Source organism: Grampus griseus (genome assembly GCF_964374135.1).
Source record: "Grampus griseus genome assembly, chromosome: 1".
NCBI classification, from domain to species: domain Eukaryota; kingdom Metazoa; phylum Chordata; class Mammalia; order Artiodactyla; family Delphinidae; genus Grampus; species Grampus griseus.
Window position 1 is genome coordinate 100,987,117 of NC_139017.1, and position 20,674 is coordinate 101,007,790.

A 20,674-nucleotide genomic window follows, 5' to 3' on the forward strand; every position below is an offset into this window, starting at 1 on the left:
GTCCTACGGGGGGCCTCCTTCCCCGCCTGCTGCCCCGTCGCCGCCGGGCCAGGTCCGTCGGCTGCTGCCATGGGCACCGACAGCCGCGCGGCCGGGGCGCTCCTGGCGCGGGCCAGCACCCTGCACCTGCAGACGGGGAACCTGCTGAACTGGGGCCGCCTGCGGAAGAAGTGCCCGTCCACGCACAGCGAGGAGGTGAGGGTGGCGTGCGTGCCGGCGGAGGCGCAGGGCTCCCGGGTAGGCCGCGCGGGCCGGACCGGGCGGCTCCGAGAGGCGGGGAGGCGCTGGGAGGTGAGGGCGGGTGGTCGGGCTCCTGGCGCGCAGTAGTCGCGGGAGAGGCGCGCACCTGGGCTCCGCCCGCCGGAGGAGGCTGGGTCGGCTGTCGGCGCGATGTCGCATCCGAACCTACTGTTGGGGGCACAGCGTCTTTAAAATTTCGGCAGGTGCATCTTCACACCCAGTGCCGCCTCTGTCAGTGCTCTTGATTGTAACTTTAGTAGGAATCAGAATCCTTACCATATTGTGTCCAGGATGCAGCTCAGTTTGTCTCTCTCGTTTTTTTTAAACTACCCTCACTTGTGCTATTTCTCCCAAAGATAAATACTTCTGTGTTTTATACTACACCTTTAATTTCTCCAGGGCTGATGGTTCAATACAGCATTTTGCACGTAAATAATATAGGGTGAAATTTTCTCTCTCTTATCTCACTCAACACATGCTAAAGTAGTCGTTTTCAGTTTGTCTGCAAACCCAGTAAAAAAAAAATGCATTTTGTCTTGGCAGTCCAATTCATGTTTTACACACACACACACACAAACACACGAGTTTCATGAAAAGATTTTAACTCTTACTATATACTGTGTATTCTGATTTTTTCTCTTTAATTTTTAAAAACTTGACTTCTTAATGCAGTAATGAGTCACACTCCACAGTTTAAGAAACATCGTTCAAAAGATGAATTGTGATTTGTGTATATTACTTTGGGTGCTGCGTAAGAGGGACTCAAAACTAAAGAAACTTGAAAACGTTTGAGAAAACTTGAAGATATGATAGCATATGTAGAGAAAACATGACAGCTTGATTAGAATAGAGAGGCATGTTTTGTTTCTATGTAAAGAAGAGCTTTGTAGCAACCAGAGCTCTAAATTGGGATACACTACTTGAAACAGTTTAACCTCATTGAATAAAGAAACTGAATAAATCACTCATTATTGAGAAAATTTGCACATTGGGTAGAGAGAGATCATTAAATTTCCTAAAAGGTCTTTTCTAGTCTAATGTTTGGTTGTTTTTTTTTTTAATTATTCTATGATCTCTGCCCAGATTTTTTGTTTCACTAGAATTTTATGAAATCAAATCTTGTTTTTAAAATGGGCCATTATAGGACTATTTTGACCAGTTATTTGTTATTAGGGTATTTGATCATGTAGCATTTTTTAAACTCTTATACAACCCCAGATCTAATGATACACTAAATTATCATGACACTCATCTTCCATGATACTATGTGATGTGTGTATAATAAGAATGAAGAGAGCAGAGAACAAAAAAGGACAAGGTTAATATTCAGTCATATAGATAACATGTAAAAGATTAAAAATCACTAGGTTTGTGATATAGTCAATGAATTTATCATATTATTGTAACATTGGGCTGTTCCATGATTTGTCCTGACAGAAGGGGGCAAACACTCTGAAAATATAATGAATTGAGAAATTCATCAGAAAAGCCTTATGCAAATTAATCATCCTTCCAGAGGAGAATTTCTAAAAATTCTCCCATGATTTGAGCCATCGCACTCCTGATAGAATTCTTAACTTCTAGTTGGTCCTGCTGCCTTAATTTTTCAAAAAATATTGACTTGTAATTCTGTCTAGAATGATTATCAACTTATTTTTATCTACTGCTTAAATTTGATTACAAATATACCTTTCATAAAGATATAGACCCTGTAAATTGGATTCATGTGGGTTATTGTGGCTAGCACATGAATTGCTGTTGTAGACTATAAATCTTAAATAGGTGACTCTGAGCTCTTAAATTGATAAGCCAGTTGTCCATTGTAATTACCTGTACTGAGATATAAGCAATAAAGTGCTTGTGTCAGTTTTTATCATAAGCAATCATAGATCAGATAGTGAGTTCAGAAGTTTAATCTCTGTTGTTGGTATTAGGAAAGTGCTTTTGCAATTCAGGGCTGTACTTCTAGTTACTTATTTATTTTTTCATTGATTGTCCACAGAATGCAAAGCACTGTGCCCTTGGTATTTATAAGGCAGTGATTTCAAACTGCTAGTGTTGGCCCATTTGTGTTATCAGTTCAGTGAGTCATGGAGAAGCGTATTTTTTTTCTAACTCATAATAGAAGCCCTCAGAGTATCTGGCATGTAGTAAGCATAAAGATTGCTTTATGAATTTTTGTTGTTACATGTATGTAGGTCCTTACTCACTGTGTTAGTGTATGTCTTATTATTTTGGACCACTATTAAATAAGTTGGAAATACACTGTCATAAGAGATAAAAGATAAGTAGACACTTTAATGAATTAACAAAATACTATAATGTTAGCGTAATAAAATTGTTTGTTTATATAAGAAAACATTGAAGACAGATCGAAGGTCTACCTAACTGTTAGGAAATGACTTAAGGACTGACTTTATGCAAGTTGACTTCTGCAAGATACGGATATAGTGGTTTCTAGACTTTAGAGTACATTTTGATTACTTGGATGCTTGTTAAGATGAAAGCTCTGCTGCCCTTAGAAAGTGATTCAGGAGGTCTAGGATGCAGCTCAGGAATTTGAACTTTTAATAAACACCACAGGTGAGTCTAATGTAGGAATTTCTTTGGCCACACTTAGAGAATCATTTGTTTGCCTTTGAGGAGTATAGCATAGTGGTTGGTTAATGTTAATTCTAGTCAGGTTACCTGGGCTTGAAGTTCCTCCATTTATAAACCTTATTCTTGAAAAATTTTTTTTGTTTCTTTATGAATGCTTTTACATCTCAGAAGGTTACTTAAATTTTCATTGATACAAAAATACCTTTTAACTAATTAGATTACTGCTTTAGGTCAAGAACATTTGAGAATTAAGAGTAGGATAAAAAGCGGGTCTAAATCAATCTTTGTTAAAGGAAGTAAAAACCTTATAGAATTAAAATTTTTGTATGGTATTTCCTATTGATATGTTCCTTTTCCTAAACAGACTAATGCAGTCTTATTGTAGAAGTACAGAAAAGTGTACTTTTGTACACTTTTGTACTGTATGATTAACAGTTTCATACAGTACAAAAGTACACTTTTGTACTGTATGATTAAAAGTACACTTTTGTACTGTATGATTAACAGTTTCAAAATGCTTTTCTTTTGCAGCTTCGAGATTGTATCCGGAAGACCTTGAATGAGTGGAGTTCCCAAATTAGCACAGATTTGGTCAGGGTGAGTGAACTGTGAATGAAGAAATCATGTAATAAGCAGGAAATTAACTTCCTCAGGTTTGATAGGGAAGTCAAACAGGCAATTAGCATGAAACTTATTGTGGTTGATTTGCTGAGGTGGGAGTCTGACCCAGTAGGCTTAAGCATGAAAGAGAAAATCTGACTCTAGTCAACTCTTCAACTAGACAAGCTACTAAGAGTCCCACCACAGTTTTCTCAAAATGCGTTTTGTTCCAGTTTATATTTGGTCTAGTAGAGGAATGACTATCAAACAATTTGGGTTAGTAGATTGCTTTGATAGACTATAACCCAAAATATAGCCACTAAAAATAATTTTTTAAGTATCAGTTTCTTACGAAACAGTAAAGAACTGTGTTTCATTGAATGTCAGTATGTGGCCATTATCATAAATGTTAATATACAAAACACCTGTCTGTAAACCACTCTTTGGAATCCAACTTAGCCAAAGGCTTGTAACAGATTACATAGACTACTTAAAAAGTATGGAAGAGGACATATGCTGAAAATAATTGTTTCCTTGAGCATACTGCAAGTTTGTAACTCTGTGGCTGCTAGGCAGACATTAATTAATGTCTTCTATCTGTCTCTGTTTTTCTGAAGTGACCATTCATCTGTGCATGACTTGTAAATAGTTAATATGTGCCAGGCATTGTAATATGATCAAGAATCATGGGAAAATCCTCACCGTTTACTTTGTTTTAATCTTGTAAATGTGAGTTAGTATGTTTCTGATTTATGTGTACTAATATTTTATCATTAACTACTCATTTTTATGCATTGGAATCGCCTTTACTTTTTTCCATTGCATTCAGAAAAATATATATTTTGGCTTAAAATGTTTGTGATTGATATACAGGAAGTGTTTTAACATGTCAGTATCCAGAAGGAAAATATTATTTACTTTTCATTGGTTTCTTTTCTGAGTAAAAGTGTTTACTGTGTTAGTGGTTCTAACTCCTCACATACTGCCCAATCTGCTTGTTTGTTTATTCGTTTGTTTTTGATCAGACATCCCTCTGAGTATCTCATCAAAATGAGACACTTTTTCTCAGAAAATGGACACACACACACACACACACACACAGCACTTTACCTTTATTTCAGGGCTTTACAAACGTTATGAAGCCCATCTAGGCCTCAGGTAAAGAACTCTATTGTTTTATGGGTTCTCTGCTTCTAAAGAGTGTTATGGACAATAGAAAATATATAGCTAATCAGAAACACTAATTTTATATTTATTGTAAATATCATGTGTTTATTATAGGAGTTTCCAGATGTCTTGGAATGTACTGTATCTCATGCAGTAGAAAAGATAAATCCCGATGAAAGAGAAGAAATGAAAGTTTCTGGTAAAGTCCAGCCTTTACAGTTCATTTTGTTATACAGTGGATGATAGTGAGGTTTTGTCAAGCATGGGACTAAACCTTTCCTTACTTCTGGTAATGAGTAACTCAATCACTAAGTGTGGGAAATACAGAGATTTTTTATAACATAATTTTAAAGTCAGCTTTAAAAAGGGAGTTATAGGAAGTCACTCTTGGCTACTTCAATGGAGTCAGAATAGAACTTCACCTCTTCATGATGTTCTCATTAATTTATTTGTAGGACATCAGAGCAGTAGGAAGAGTAAGGTGTAGGAAATGGAAAGAATAAAGGGAAGACTTAAGAGCATTGCCCACCTAAAGCCAGCATAAGCCCTCCCTTCCTGGTGTGATACTGCTAAGCAATGGCTGAGGTTGCCTGGGAGCAGAGAAAGAAGTCTTGGCAACAAGTTGCATGAAGAGAAATCAAATACATACTCTACCCATTCAACAAAGGTGAAGTGACTCCTACTTTCCAGAGATAATGCTAAGGTCAAGGAATTAAGATGTTCTTGTCCTCAGCCTACAGTCAGCATAACATAGTCATTAAATGCTTGAGCTTAACTAAATTGAAATTCCTGGATGTGCAGATTACTGACTGATATAATCTGGGGCTAACAAATGATTTAACCTCTCTGAGCTCAGTTTCCTCATCTATAAAATGGGGATACACCTGTTTCACAGGCTTCTTTGTAAGTTAGATGAAATAACAAAAGAAGCACTTAGCATGGTGCTTGGCACAGGTAAGTGCCAGGTAGCTGTTATTTATTACCATTTGTGGTTGTGTTGTGGTGGTTGTTATTTTATTATTACTCTTATTAGGATGAACATGTAAGATGAGATAGGGCATTGTTTTTTGACTCTAATAATAATAACTACCATTTGTTGAATCTTGCTTTATACCAGGCACTGTACTTGACACTTTATGCTTATATTTCTTCATATAATTTTCAAAACAATTCTGCAGGGTAGGTTTATTATCCCCATTGCACAAGTGACATTAAATAACTTGAAAGTTGGGCTTCCCTGGTGGCGCAGTGGTTCAGAGTCCGCCTGCCGATGCAGGGGACACGGGTTCGTGCCCTGATCCGGGAAGATCCCACATGCCGCAGAGGGGCTGGGCCTGTGAGCCATGGCCGCTGGGCCTGCGCGTCTGGAGCCTGTGCTCCGCAACGGGAGAGGCCACAACAGTGGGAGGCCCGCGTACCACAAAAAAAAAAAACAAATAAATAATAACTTGAAAGTTGTTATACAGCAAGTAAGTGGTTGAACCAGGAATCCATCCAGGTATGCCTGACTACAAAACCCATTTCTTTCTGTTAATTTCACATTATTATTTGTGTTGGAAAGGACATCAGAGCAACATTTCTCTGTGGTTGATTGCAGTTCATCATGGTGTAGATCCATCTTGGAGCTCTTACAAGTTGTCCTCAGTTCCTGGAAGGCTTGAGGTTTTTGATAAGTATCAAGAGCTTTCCTCTCTTCACCTACCTAAAAATGCCTCATCTTTCAGAGAGAGACCATTTCAAATGGCACAAATTCATGGCCAGAGGGATAGTGATGGGGAGGGTGTTCACAGAGTATAATTACAGGAGCTAAGGCTGGAGCAAAGTGGTGAAGATTGACTCTCACCTGGTGAGGAAGTTGTGATGGCTTTTAAATAGAGAAGTAACATGAGGAAAGCAATGTTTTAGGAAGATTATCTAGCAGTAGAAAGGAAATGACAAATGTAAGAAATGTTGTACAAGGAAAATTTGGTGTATATGTTGAATGCCAGGCACTTTACATAAGGGTGTTTCATTAACCCTGTTTTCTCTCCATTCCCCTTTCTGATTTTCCTCTTTATTTTCCTATTACTCCACCTATTTGTTGAGTAAATTTAGATTTTTGAACAGTGAGTTTACATAAAGTAAATATATACATATAAAGCTGAGTTGAAATCAAGCCAAAGCCTCAATTTCATAAATATGAAAAACTACTCAACTTTCCTGGTAAGCAAAGAAATGCCAGTTAATGTGGTTCTGGGCAGGTATATTTTGTACCTATCAAATTAGCAAATATATATATATATTTGTTTTGTTTTGTTTTGTTTAATAGCATGCTATATTGTTAGGAGAGCAACTCCTAACTTTTAGTGCTCTGGTAAACTGGTACAAATCTTTTATAAAATAGTAGGTAAATAAAATAGAACAGGACTCACAAAAAACAGATCATATTCTTTGACTCATAATCACATTTCTGATGGTTTGTCCGTGGGAAATGCTTCAGGCATAAAGTTGAAAAAAAAGTTAGCATAGATGTTTATTTCAGTAACAAAAAACTGGAACTAATCTAAAAGTCCAAAAAGTAGGAAATCATTCAGTAAATTATACCCTATCAAAATTACATAATAATGTTCACCATTAAAAATGAGTGTGTAAAATTATTCATTAAAAATACAAAGTACAGGGAATTCCCTGGCGACTCTGCTTTTACTGCTGAGGGTCCAATCCGTGGTTGGCAAACTAAGATCCGACAAGCCATGAGGCCAAAAAAAAAAGAAAGAAAAGAAAAATCCAGAGTACATAAAACTCTAAACAGTAATTGCTTTTGGTGATGAGACTATTGGTAGAGTTTTTTTTGTTTGTTTGTTTGGGTTTTTTTTCCCCCCTACTCCTATAGGTTTTCCTCATTTCTAGAGTGAATACATTACTGTTATGATTTTTTAAAAAATTAAGATAATACTGCATAGAGATGTAAAAATATTTGTTACATAAGGGTAAACCAAGTATGTGGAAGTAGGAAATATATACTCTGCTTTATATGACCAAGAACTTGAAGGTAATGTCGTCTAAAAATGAAAATGATTGTATTCAATACTAGGAGGGTAGGATTGTGGAGTGTTTGTTTGTTTTTGGTTTTTGGGGTGTTTTTTTCAGTTTTCTTCTCATTATAAGCAATTCTAATTTAGGCTTTATATAGACTTTAGTTTATTGGAGAAAATAATATGCTCCATTAATGTTTAATTCATAAAAATATACATTTTTAATAAGTTTCTATATTTATCTGCCCTGCCTTCTAATAAAGGGGAAATTAATATTTGCTTTTTTGTTTTGACAATCAGATTATTGTTGGCAACTAGCATATAATTTTAAAATTACAGTGGAAATATACTTTTAGGTCTTAAAATGAAAACTATAAAACAATGCAACTAGGAAAGGAAAAAATTCATTCAGGATTATCTGTCATCGTAGTATTTTAGCAGTATTACTACTATGTAGTAGAATGTTACTCAAATATAGTAATCTGTTTTGTTTTCTTTGTCACCCAGCAAAACTGTTCATTGTAGGATCAAACTCTTCATCATCAACTAGAAATGCAGTTGACATGGGTAAGCAAAATTTCAACTTTATTTTCATGTGGACTTTAAATTAGTGTAGGTGTATAAGTTATATCTTGTGTTCAGGTCCAGGTAAAAAAGAAAATGAGCTCATTGCAATTTTATCTTTTAAAGTTCCAGCCTAATATGTTAAGGCTTCTGTAGAATAACATCAACTTACGTAAGGTCATATTTTGATATATAAAAGGAATGTAAAAGATGTAACATAATTAAATGCTAACTATATGTTTAGAGATAGAAATTCTCCTTAATCATATTCTTAGCTCTTTTAGTACTACAGGTGAAATATCAAAAGAATAACCACAACAGAAACAAGCATTTTTGTCTATTTTCAGCACTTGGTTAGGTAACTATGGCATTATCGTTATTCAGTGTTTTTTATTTTAAAATATTCTTCCAGTATTTATATACATTGAACAGTTAACTAAATAACTCTTTAATATAACCATGGAGTGAACAATAATCATTAAAAATAAACTCTTAAAATTATTTTTATAAAAATCAAGAGATTATCTACATCTATAAACATAGATTAATATATAGGTTAAGACCATAAATTCAGTCTTTCACTCAGAGTCTCAAGCTTATTCTTTGCTCTGACTACCAGTTGTAGACTATTAGGTCAGAAGCTACCAAAAAGTCCTGGGGCCTAGGAAACAAGGAGGCCTGTTCCTCAGAAAGAGGAACCTGTAGTAGTTGTGAGTTTCCCCAGGAATGAGGCAGGTCAAAGAAACCCACATATCTGCCACATAGACCAAGTAGATGAATGGGCACTTTATACTTTTTAAAAAGATGGAAATGTTCTAAATGACAGGTGAATTATGAAACCTAATGAAATAATCTGTTATGTAGAATACTAGTGAACTATATGGACAGAATTCAGTGGGGTACTTAAAGGACATTAGAAGCAACTTGTTTTTATTATGTAACAAACATTTATCCTCTTTGTGTTTTCCTTCACATCAGCCTGTTCAGTCCTTGGAGTTGCACAGCTGGATTCTGTGATCATTGCTTCACCTCCTATTGAAGATGGAGTTAATCTTTCCTTGGAGCATTTGCAGCCTTACTGGGAAGAATTACAAAACTTAGTCCACAGCAAAAAGATCGTTGCTATAGGTACCTCTGATCTGGACAAAACCCAGTTGGAACAGCTGTATCAGTGGGCACAGGTAAAAGACGTCTAGATCACGAGCACTCCAGGAGGAGCCTGTCTTTTACAGTCTTTGCTGCATCCCATTAAACATCATGCACATAGTGGACACCACTGTGGGGTGACTGTTCCAGATATGGCAGTTTTGAAGCAGGCTTTGACAATAACACTAGAAAGTGTGTGTTGGAGCATTCATAGCCAAATGAATTAAGGCTCTTTCCTTCAGTTTTAATTATGTGATAAAAATATTATGTGTTTTCCTTTAGGTTTTATTAGTCCATGGTTCTTATTTCCTAAGTGAGAGAATATCATATATAACAAATATTTTGCTCTTTTAAAGATATATAAGACCTTCTGTTCACAGAACTTGATGTGGAGATGGAGTCATAAATCAATCACTGCCACTCTCTAGCCTAATAACCTATAAAATGATTAGGGAACTTGCTTACAAGTAGTTTACTCTCTGTATTTTTCTTTATTCCTTTGCATTTATAATCCCCAGCCTTTTCATTTTCTTATGGGCAGGAAGACCCTAGAGAAAAGTTGCCCTTTGTCCCTTTGGCTTGGTGATAGCCAGAATGTGGCTAAGATCCTGTTGGAGAGACTTAGATGATCTGAAATGTATCTATAAATTAACTAGAGCATCTATTAGAAATTACCTGATTCTTCTCTTTTTCAAATGTCTGACTAATAACCATATTGTATACTTCAACATTAAACATACTTATCATTTGTATTTGATCCTCTATCTTTAAGACGTATTTCCTTTGTAGGTGGAACCATACCACTTAGAATCGTGTTAGTTTCCAAGGCAGATGTATTAGATGGCAGGTTCGAGCATGAGACTTTTTTAATAGTGTAGTAATATATTGGCTTTTTCCCCCTTGTAGAGCTATTTTTCCTTCCTCTGTTACCACTGAGTCAGAACAGCATACATTAATAAATATATACATGTAAAAGTATTTTATAAACTTTAAGTACTGTAGAATGTGATATTTCATATGTTCTAAAATTGAATCCTTTTATTGCTTTCTACTTTTTGTAGTACTTAATTTAGTGGAGATGTCATTTTTTTTTTTTCTCCACTTCTAGGTAAAACCAAATAGTAACCAAGTTAATCTTGCCTCCTGCTGTGTGATGCCACCCGATTTGACTGCATTTGCTAAACAATTTGACATACAGCTCTTGACTCATAATGATCCAAAAGGTAAGACTGAGATTTTCATTTATAGAGATTGATCATGAGCTTTTATCTTATAAGAAGCTACTTGTTAAAATTTAATTTTTAATTGTGTACAGTGATAAAGGTACAATGCTGTCACCTAGAGCTATTCTTAATAGTTAGTTCAAAACATATATGCCTTTATTTTAGTTTCAGAAAGCTTTAATTTTGTCTTTGTACCAATGGGAAAAGAAGTGAAGGGGTCATTTCCTGAACATCCAGTCTGCTGAGGTTTATAAATATTAAACTACACAGAAAAGATCTTGTAAGATATTCTAAATAGTGTCACATATAATATTGTCTAGTATAGCAAAGATTGCACCAAAGGGCCACTTAATTAAAAAGGATAAATATCTGGAAAAAGAAGCAGATAAAATTCAGTTTGAAACTTAAGCATCTTAGGATAGGTATTTGACTAGATATTTTATTAATCATTAATATCAAGACATATGCTTGATGTTAATCAGAAACATTTGATTAATGAGAATGGCTTGTCTGCCTTTTGTAGAATAATTTTTATCAACATTTTACAAGATAACTTGGAAAGCTGGGAAGATAATATTTTACACTTTATTAGCAGTCTGCTCCATTTTTGTTTTTTCACACTTTCTTAGGGAGCAAAGGTAAATATACTAAGCATATTTTACTTACTAAATATACAGGCTCTATGAAACAGTATTTTTGGTATAGTTAAGTGAGAGATATCTTGTGAAAGTTTTAAATTTCCATGACATTTTTGTAGAAGTTCTAGTTTAATAAAAAATTGGAGGCAATTATATTTTATAGGTGATTCCTGGAGAAAAACATTCAGTTTTTACTTTCATTTCTAAAAAGACGGCATTATATAGGTGGTTTGATTCAGTTTATTTTTAGGATGCTTATGGATAACCTCTTAAGACTTTATACCTTATTAGCAGTCTGCCTCAGCCTCTTTTTTTTTTTTACTGTTTTGTAGGAAGTGGAGGAGGAGTTTTGATATTCTTTCTCAAATGCTAGGCATCATGCTAAATGTCTCAGAGAGATTATCTGTAATCCTTACAGCAACTGAAACTAGACACTTTATGGATGAAGAAATAGAGCCTTAGAGTTTAAGAAACTACCCAAGGTCACCCAGCTGGCATAGGGCAAAGTTTGAACTTAGATCTAGGTCCTGGCTGAATTTGGAGCCTTTTCCCCACCATACTGTACTGTCTCTCTGACTTGAAACATTAGTATTGTAGTATTTCAGACTGAAACTGTACTTTCTTATCAGTTTCCATTTAAGTCGTACCAGAATAGGACATAGGGACTTTTCCCCTCCAGCAGAGCTTTCACACATGAGTAATTAGATTCACTTTTTTAAAAAAGGTCATTTTAGTGAAAATCAAAGAATTGCTCTGCTGATTTGTTCTAAAATATAAACCATTGAAATTTTAACTTTCTATACGTTGGCAAATAATATACCATTTTTCTGTTTACTCGTGGGGACTCTTCCAACTGTAATTGTTACCAACAGCTGATGGGTGGTCCTGTACCCCCTTCCACCTCCACCTGAAAAACACTCTATCCTTTTTCCAGTAGGAAAGGAAATAGGAAAAGACTAAGGTGTCTAGTATTTTATTTCCACGTTATCTAAATGTGGGCATGTGGATTATGTGCTAATACATAATTGTTATGGAAAAATATATTGCACATGTATATGAAAAGAGAGATTTAATCCTTTGGGGGGAAGAATGTTTTTGTTTTACTGGTGTAATTTGACATTTGGCTGTCTTTTTAATTTTAATTCTAAACCCTTTAATTAGAATTTATAGTTTGATCCTGCATATACTATAGATGGATCTTCAGACAATTTGATCTGTAATGAAGCAATTCTCTTAAAAGTTTTGTCATGTTTACTGATTCTAAAGAGTTAACATAGTTGAATTAAAAGTATGTGGCTGGGGCTTCCCTGGTGGCGCAGTGGTTGAGAGTCCGCCTGCCGATGCAGGGGACGCGGGTTCGTGCCCCAGTCCGGGAAGATCCCACATGCCGTGGAGCGGCAGGGCCCGTGAGCCATGGCCGCTGAGCCTGCTCGTCCGGAGCCTGTGCTCTGCAACGGGAGAGGCCACAACGGTGAGAGGCCCGCGTACCGTGAAAAAAAAAAAAAAAAAGTATGTAGCTAATGAATAGCATAGTTCTCTGACTTTGTGTCAGATTTATTTTTTAAGCGATCAAGTTGTAAAACATTTAACTCTGCTTGTCATCTAAAATAGAATCTTGTTTATAAGTCACCTAAAGGCCTTCCTCTGTTCTAAAATTACCCTTTTTCTTCAGAAAGGTTTATTTTCCATTATTCTTTGTCCTAGAAGTTGTGGTAACAGTTTAACTACGGTCAGGGTAAAATTGTGAAGTAGGTGATTCTGACTTTGGAACTTTCCCATTTTTATTTGCCTTCCTCCTCTCACCATTCCCATTAAATCTAAATCTATATTATGCCGCATTCCCTCAGGGTTAGACAGTCTGGTAAACAAATCCACGTTAATGTTAACTTTTCCAAGAGCTATTTGCATTTCATTTATTAAAACTACCATTCACTAGCTGTGTGACCTTGGGCAAGTTATCTAATCTCTCTGTGTCAGTTTCCCCCTGTGAAGGGAAATAATATTACCTATCTCTTGGGTTAACATGTGGATTAAAAGAGTTAATAAAGTACTCTGAAAAGTGACTGGCACATGACAACAGCTAATATTTACTGAGAGTTTACTATTGATGTTATTCAAATATCACGGCATTTCATTTTAGGGCATGTTCTTTGGCATTCCCAAATCATATTGTATAGATGGTCACCTAATCCTTATCTATAGGGTTGGTTCAGACCCCAGTGGAATCTTTCCATATTGACTGATTCATTCAAAAGACATTTGAGCACCTACTATGTGCCAGGCATTGTTCTAAGTACTAGAAATACAGCACCAAGTCAAAAATCTCAACCCTCATGGAAATTATATTCTGATGGGATGAGACACAAATTAAGATAAATGTTGAATGTGATAAATGGTGGTGTATGCTATGGGGAAAAGTTGGCTGAGGGGGGAAAGAGTGCCCAGGTTAGGGGTTGTTGTTTTATATAGGATGGTTGGGGAGGCCTCTCTGCTAGGGTACATTAATCAGAGACCTGCAAGAAGGGAGAGAGCCATGTGGGTATCTGGAAGAAGAGTGCTCAGGGAAGAGGGAGCGGCTGATTCAAAGGCTCCAAGGTGGGAATATGTTTGAGGATTTCAGGATACAGCTGTGAGGCCAGTGTGGCTGGAGAAGAGCAAGTGAGGAGGGGAGTGGCAGGTCAGAGCAATGGTAGAGGGTTTAGATATAAATGTGGAATTAGAAAATAATAATTTCATCAAGGAGATGCTGATTAAAAGATAACCACTGGGAAAGATGTTTTAAATGATTGCTGGTGCCAGTGAGGATATGGTAAGATTGGCATTCCAATATTATCTATTAAGTGTAAAGTACAGTCTTTCTGGAAAGCAGCTGGCAATATACTATGTATCAAGCCTTCAGAAAATGTACTTTGACCTTGTCGTTCCATAGCCAGGCATGCATTTTAAGGATGTTCATTAAGTATTATTTTTATTAGCAAAATACTAGGAAAAACCTAATTTTTTGACCAACAATAAGAAAGTGTATAAATTATATCTATAAAATGTAATATTGGGAGAATTATTAAAAATGTTTTCACAGAATATTTAATTACATGCTTTCACAGAATATTTAATTACATGGGAAAATATTCATAATATAAGTGAAAAAAATAAGCAAATTAAGCTATAACTACAGTATGATTTCTAGTTTTTAAAATATGGCTAGATACATACATATATACAGAAACATATACAGAAAAATAGTTGAATGGAAATACATGGCAATGGAAATGGTCCATCTTTGGTTGATAGGATTTTGGGTAACTTCTTTTCCTTCCTTGTACTTTCCTGTATTGTCCCTGGCTGTACATTAGAATCACCTAGAGATCTTCAAAAATTACAGATATCCAGGCTCCACTCACCAGAAATTATGAATTAACCTGGCTGGGTTACAAGTATAGATACTTTCTAAAGAACTGTCTGGGTCTTTCTGATATTCTGGTTCAGATTCATAGCACACATTAAGGATAAGTATAATTTATATTCAGTTTTGAGGTGTTTCTTTTGTTGTATTTAAATGCTTACCTACATAGTAAAGTGCTTTTGTTTTCAAGTTTAACAGTTTGAGTTTTTATTTGTTGTTTGTTTGTTTTAAGAACTGCTTTCTGAAGCAAGTTTCCAAGAAGCACTTCAGGAAAGCATCCCTGACATTCAAGCACATGAGTGGGTGCCACTGTGGCTACTGCGATATTCAGTCATTGTTAAAAGTAGAGGAATTATCAAATCAAAAGGCTACATCTTACAAGCTAAAAGAAAGGGTTTTTAACTACGATTTAGGATCATAACCTACTGACCTGTATTTTCCTTGAATATAAGATAAAATCGAGATGTGTAAAAATCTAATTACTGCCTGTAAATGTGTCATTGAGGCAGATATTCTTTATATTTGACAATATGTTATCTGTCAAGTTTGAATACTTCTCTTGCTTCCATATCAGTTCACTCACATGAACCACTATATTGTTTTCATTAAACTATTGTTTTCTAATTGAAATTGTCTATAATGAAGATACTTGCAATATATTTTTCCTTTATTTTTATGACAGTAGAAATCAAGAAAATTTGTTGTTAGATATATTTTGGCCTAGGCATCAGGGTAATATATATACATATTTTTTATTTCTAAAAATTTCATTAATTGCTTCTTACTCTACAGTATAACTAAGCAATTTAATTACAGTTGTTAAAACAAATACTGGAAGATATTTTTCCTGTCATTGATAAGATGATTATATCTCAGAGTAACTGGAATAGCTGGGATCTACTAGTAGTGTAAATAAAAGTCCTTTCTTCAATATGTGAATGGAAGCTTAAATTTTTTTATTTGTCCTTGCTTGCAGTTTACCTGTAATGATTTAACCTGTATTCTTGTGCCATATTTGCTCTTGCTGTTATTACAAAGACAAACCAAAGTAAATATGTAAAGGAGACTAGAGCTTTGAAATTATTGTTTGGGGGTTTTATAAAAGCAACTATTGTTACCTCCAGATTCTTTTTACTTCTTGATCTGTCCTTAATATTTTGCTACTCATTCAAAAATATTCAATAAGTACTGAGCACTTACCATGTGCTGGGCACTGTGGGTTCTGGAGAGAGGAGGGAGCACAGGGATTAAGAATCAGTTGAGTAAAATATGCAATATTTGTTCCCCACTAGTAAGTGACTACAAGGGACTAAAAGCCAAAAAAGGGGTGAAAAAAATCTTTAATTCAGGATCATGTTGTCTATTTAGATAACTTTGAGACATGGTCTTAACTGTTTAAAATCAAAACAATATAACCCAAACTTTAAAACTAAAAGAGACTGTAGATCATTTAGTATAATTCCTTATTAGTTTAAGAACCAGAAAATAGCAAATAAATAAGCTGTGACCTCTTTGGTATATACTATAGGTCTTTGTAATTCTATAAATTTGTATCTGTAACCCAAATAGTTTGAAAAATTCTTTAAAAATCTCTTGTATCTCAATTAATACTTTTAAACCATGTATATTAATACATAGTTTATAAAACTAAGATAATTACATATATATACACACACACATACATAACATACACACACACATACATGTAACTAATGTATAAAACTAATTTTGCCCAAGTTTTTTCAACTTAGGGGAAAGATCTGTGGTTCCATATTCAAAATAAATACACTAAAAATTGATAAATAAATAAGACTCTTTTCCTGTTCTAAGTAATGTTTTGTGGTTTACTAGTTGGATAATTTGATCATTAGAATTGCAATGTGAAATCAGCTGATTTACCTGCTAAAACTTTAGACTTTGAGCTTCCTAAAGCCTTATGTATAGCCTTTATATTAATTGTATGTAATGTTATTAAATGTATATAGTTAACTTTTTAATTTGGAAATGTACAACATTTTTTCCTGTAATGTAAGTCTTTAAACAAATGCTCATGTTAATTTAAGCCTATACAGTGAATTGGCCAAGATATTTTAAGAGGGCACTTTAATATCACATTTATTATTTTTTAAAACCCTGGACTTACAAAAATGGATTGTTTGAAAGGTCATTCTGAAAATAGAAAAAAACTTATGTTGCTAATACATCCAGACTTCAGCAGGAGCTTTTTGTGTGTTTTTTCCGCAACTCTTGACAAAGTAGCAAGAGTATAGATTCATTTTGTGAAGGGGATCATGTGTGGCTTTTTTTTAATGAATTTTTTGTTTGTTTCGCTTCTATACCTTTAATTTCTGTTATTTAATAACCTTTTCTTTAAAAAACTGATTTTTTTAAAGGCTTTATCTTCTCTAAGCTGATATTCACTTCTTTTTTTGGTGAACTATCAGAATATAGTGAATGCTTTTCAAGTATTTAGGGACTTAATGTTTAAAAAGCCATAAAATAGAGTGATAATACTACCAAATAATTGCTTAAAGCTGAAAGCTAAGTTAACAATAGTGTATATAACAGATATGTTTTCTGGGGAGATGTGTATCCAGTGACCCAAGGTATAAGGTTTTTTCCAGTAAATATGACAAGAAGCTTCAGCTTGTTATTACATGTCCAAAATACACTGGAGCCTTACTTTAACACAATGTACTGTAACTTGGAATTTTTTCTGTGATGAATCTGTTTTGAATTCTCGTCTAAGAAACCGTAGTCAACAGAAGGACCAAGGTGTCTTACAAAATATGTTCACACGGTGTACATTATGAAGACCACATTGTGCCAGTATGATAATAGAGAATTAATTTAGGAATAGCCAGTGCTATAACTTGAATCACAAATAATAGCTCATAATTTTTCCATTCATGGGAAAGATCATTTTAGACAGCTGTGTGAAGTGGAAAATGAAGTTATTCTATTTTGAATGAATGATTCAGACTTCCCTACCAGAGCCAAGTAGTAACTGAAATAGGATCTTGATTTTCAGTGATAAAGGTCTAAGTCTTAATTATGTTTCTTTTTAGAGCAGATTTTCTTTCTAACTTTTCCACCCAGATTCAATATTTGGGAATGTAAGCAGTTGATATATATATATTGTGTATATATATATAGTATATTGTCTGACAATTCATCTTTCTGCCAAATGTACATTTAGAGAAATTTGAAGTTTTAATGAGAATTTAGTCCATTTGTGTTTTCATACTCAAATATACCAACTTACGATTCCACATCTATGTTTTTCAAAGTTCCTAACATACCAGAACTTGTACCTGCCATTTTCCCATAAAGTTGGTGGCAGGATGTGTCAGTTTTATTTTTTTTAAATATGTACTATAATTTTTATTAATTTTTTTATAGTTTTCAGAGTTAGAAATATACTTAGGAGGGGAAAATGTTTTAATTCGATAATTCTACTTTTATGTGTCTTTAGTAGTGTACTCTAAAATGAAGGCAAAATATAAAGCATTATTAAATGATTATAAATTTTTAATTTTACCTATTTGTGAATTTAAATTGTGAGTTGTATATTTTTTAATTGAGTTGTTTTAATAGTTGTAAGCATCTTGGAACATTATATTGGTTTTGAACTATTTAAACTCAAACTGAGTATGGTTTGAAAATAAATTATGAAAAATAATGAAATACCAAGCCATAAAGTTATTCATACATTCATTCGACAAAGATGTATTGAATTCTTGCTATGTACCAGGCAGTGTGCAAGGTGTTGGCAGACAGAAACAGATGAAAACAGCCCTATCTTCAAGGAGCAGATAAGTATATTTTGGGGGCGGGAGAGATCTGTACATGAACAACAGCAATAAAGGGCTGCATCTGTTAATGACAGAAGCAGTGAAAAGGGAGTGGGGTCGTGTGGAAGGAGTGGGACTGCTGGGAAGCAGGGTAAGGACGAGAAAGGCTCCCCTGCAGGAACTAGCCTCAGAGTAGGATCGTAAGATGGGGTGGGGGTATGCCTGGTTTGTAAATACACTGATTTTGAATAATGAACAGTTTATATGTAAACTTCAGAAATTCCGTGAAAACACTTTCTTCAAGAGCTTGTTCTTGCCAGATAGAAAGGAATGGCTTCTAGTGAGACAAGAGTAGGTAAGGTTTGAAAAGTCACATTTTGTAAAAGAGAGACAGAAACTTGCCCCAATCCCCTAAATATATTAGGATATAGCTTATGTGGTTTCACTACCAGAAAAGTCAAACAAAACCTTAATATGTATCCCTCAGCAATGAATAAATGTATAAAATGTCATACAAGATTTCGGTCTGTGTGTTGGTCCATTATTTTAAGAAGGTTCATGTTTTACAATAAGCATTATTTATTTGGACTCAGCTCTGTTTCCTCTGTTCTTTGCTCACTGTTGATTCTTGCCCCCTACTCCATTTACATTTACTTTTTTCTTAAGTATATCCTTAGTAATTCTTTCACTGAAGGTCTTTGGGCAGTAAACCTCCTAGGTCTTGTTTGTCTGAAAATATCTTTATTTTATTAACAGTCTTAAATCATCATTTGACATTATAGAACTCTAAGTTTCCAAACACTTGCCCTCAGCATCTTGAAGATAACATTCTATTGATTTCCAGCATTTATACTCTTGCTAATGAAAACCTGGATTTTCTTCCCTAGAAATAATCTGTTTTTCCCTCTGGTCACGTTCTTTTCATTTGAAGTATTCTATTCATTTTTATGTGTATGAAATTAGAATAAAGAAAGAAAATGAAAACGGGCTTCTGAGTTTTCTGATAACACCAAAAAAGTAATCATAAAGGAAAATATCAATAGCCAGATTTAATCAAAATTAAAATCTTCTGTTCTTCAAAATATACTTAAGAAAACAGTGTATTTTGAAAATGTGAAAATGTGAGCCACAGACTGGGATGAAATACTTGTAATAAATATTTCTCATGAAAAATAAATTGGACATAATCAAATTTTTTAAATTGCACTTCAAAAACACCATCAAGATAAACCATAATGGAAAAGAATGGAAAAAGAATGTATATATATATTTATATATATAACTGAATCACTTTGCTGTGCAGTAGAAATTAATACAACACTGTAAATCAACTATACTTCAATAAAATAAATTTTTTTTTTTTTTTTTTGCGGTACGCGGGCCTCTCCCTGTTGTGGCCTCCCGCTATTGTGGCCTCTCGCCTTGCGGAGCACAGGCTCCGGACGCGCAGGCTCAGCGGCCATGGCCCCACGGGCCCACGGGCCCAGCCGCTGCGCGGCATGTGGGATCTTCCCAGACCGGGGCACGAACCCGTGTCCCCTGCATCGGCAGGCGGACTCTCAATCACTGCGCCACCAGGGAAGCCCCAATAAAATAAATTTTTTAAAAAACTTTAGAAACACCATCGAGGAAGTCAAAAGGCAACCCATAAAATAGGATAACATATTTGAAAATCATATATCTGATAAGAATCTTGTATCTGGAATGTGTAAAGAACTCTTACAGCTTAAGACAACCCAATAAAACGTAGGCAAAATGTTAGAGCATATTTTTCTCCAAAGAAGACACGAATAGTCAATAAGAATATACAACATGTTCAACATCATTAGTCATCAGGGAAATGCCAAATAAAACCACAATGAAATATCACTAAAATAGCTAAAATTTTAAAAAACTGTCAGTACCAAGTGCAGCAAGGATGTCGAGGAAGCAACTCTCATAGTGCTGTTGGGACTGTAAAATGGTATTAATACAATCACTTGGGATTTCTTACAAAATTAAATGTACATGTACCATGTGACCCAGCAATTCCACTTCTAGGTATTTACTCAAGAGAAATCGTATATCTGAAATAGCCATATATGAATGTTTATAGCACTTTCTTCATAATAGCTGAAAACTGGAAACAACCCACATGTTTATCAAGAGTTGAATGGATAGTTGAAGTATAATCAGCAATAAAAAACTACTGGTATACAAAATAACATGGATGAGTCTCAGAAATACAGTGAGTAAAAGAAGCTGGACATGAAAATACATAATTTCCTTTACATGAAATTTTTAG

General features: G+C 34.8%; 1 protein-coding gene across 2 annotated transcripts; it reads left to right on the forward strand.

Moving 5' to 3' along the window:
• Window positions 1-27: 27 nt before the first annotated feature.
• GCLM (glutamate-cysteine ligase modifier subunit) lies at window positions 28-18,876 on the forward strand. Of its 2 annotated transcripts, none has more exons than XM_082664745.1 (7): window positions 28-237; window positions 3,373-3,438; window positions 4,723-4,807; window positions 8,130-8,189; window positions 9,165-9,367; window positions 10,441-10,555; window positions 14,829-18,876. In XM_082664745.1, exons 1-7 carry the CDS (start codon window positions 70-72, stop codon window positions 14,996-14,998), a joined length of 867 nt encoding a protein of 288 aa, XP_082520871.1. In that variant the 5' UTR covers window positions 28-69; the 3' UTR covers window positions 14,999-18,876. The 2 variants fall into 2 exon arrangements, with proteins under 2 accessions (XP_082520871.1, XP_082520872.1); XM_082664746.1 differs by having other exon boundaries at window positions 28-195.
• Window positions 18,877-20,674: the final 1,798 nt, after the last annotated feature.

Excerpts from the sequence above, each read along its gene's own strand:
- GCLM (XM_082664745.1), top strand. The coding sequence starts at position 70 with ATGGGCACCGACAGCCGCGCGGCCGGGGCGCTCCTGGCGCGGGCCAGC. Across the intron at positions 3,439-4,722 it reads TTAGCACAGATTTGGTCAGG|GAGTTTCCAGATGTCTTGGA; the intron begins GTGAGTGAACTG and ends TGTTTATTATAG. Across the intron at positions 4,808-8,129 it reads AGAAGAAATGAAAGTTTCTG|CAAAACTGTTCATTGTAGGA; the intron begins GTAAAGTCCAGC and ends TTTGTCACCCAG.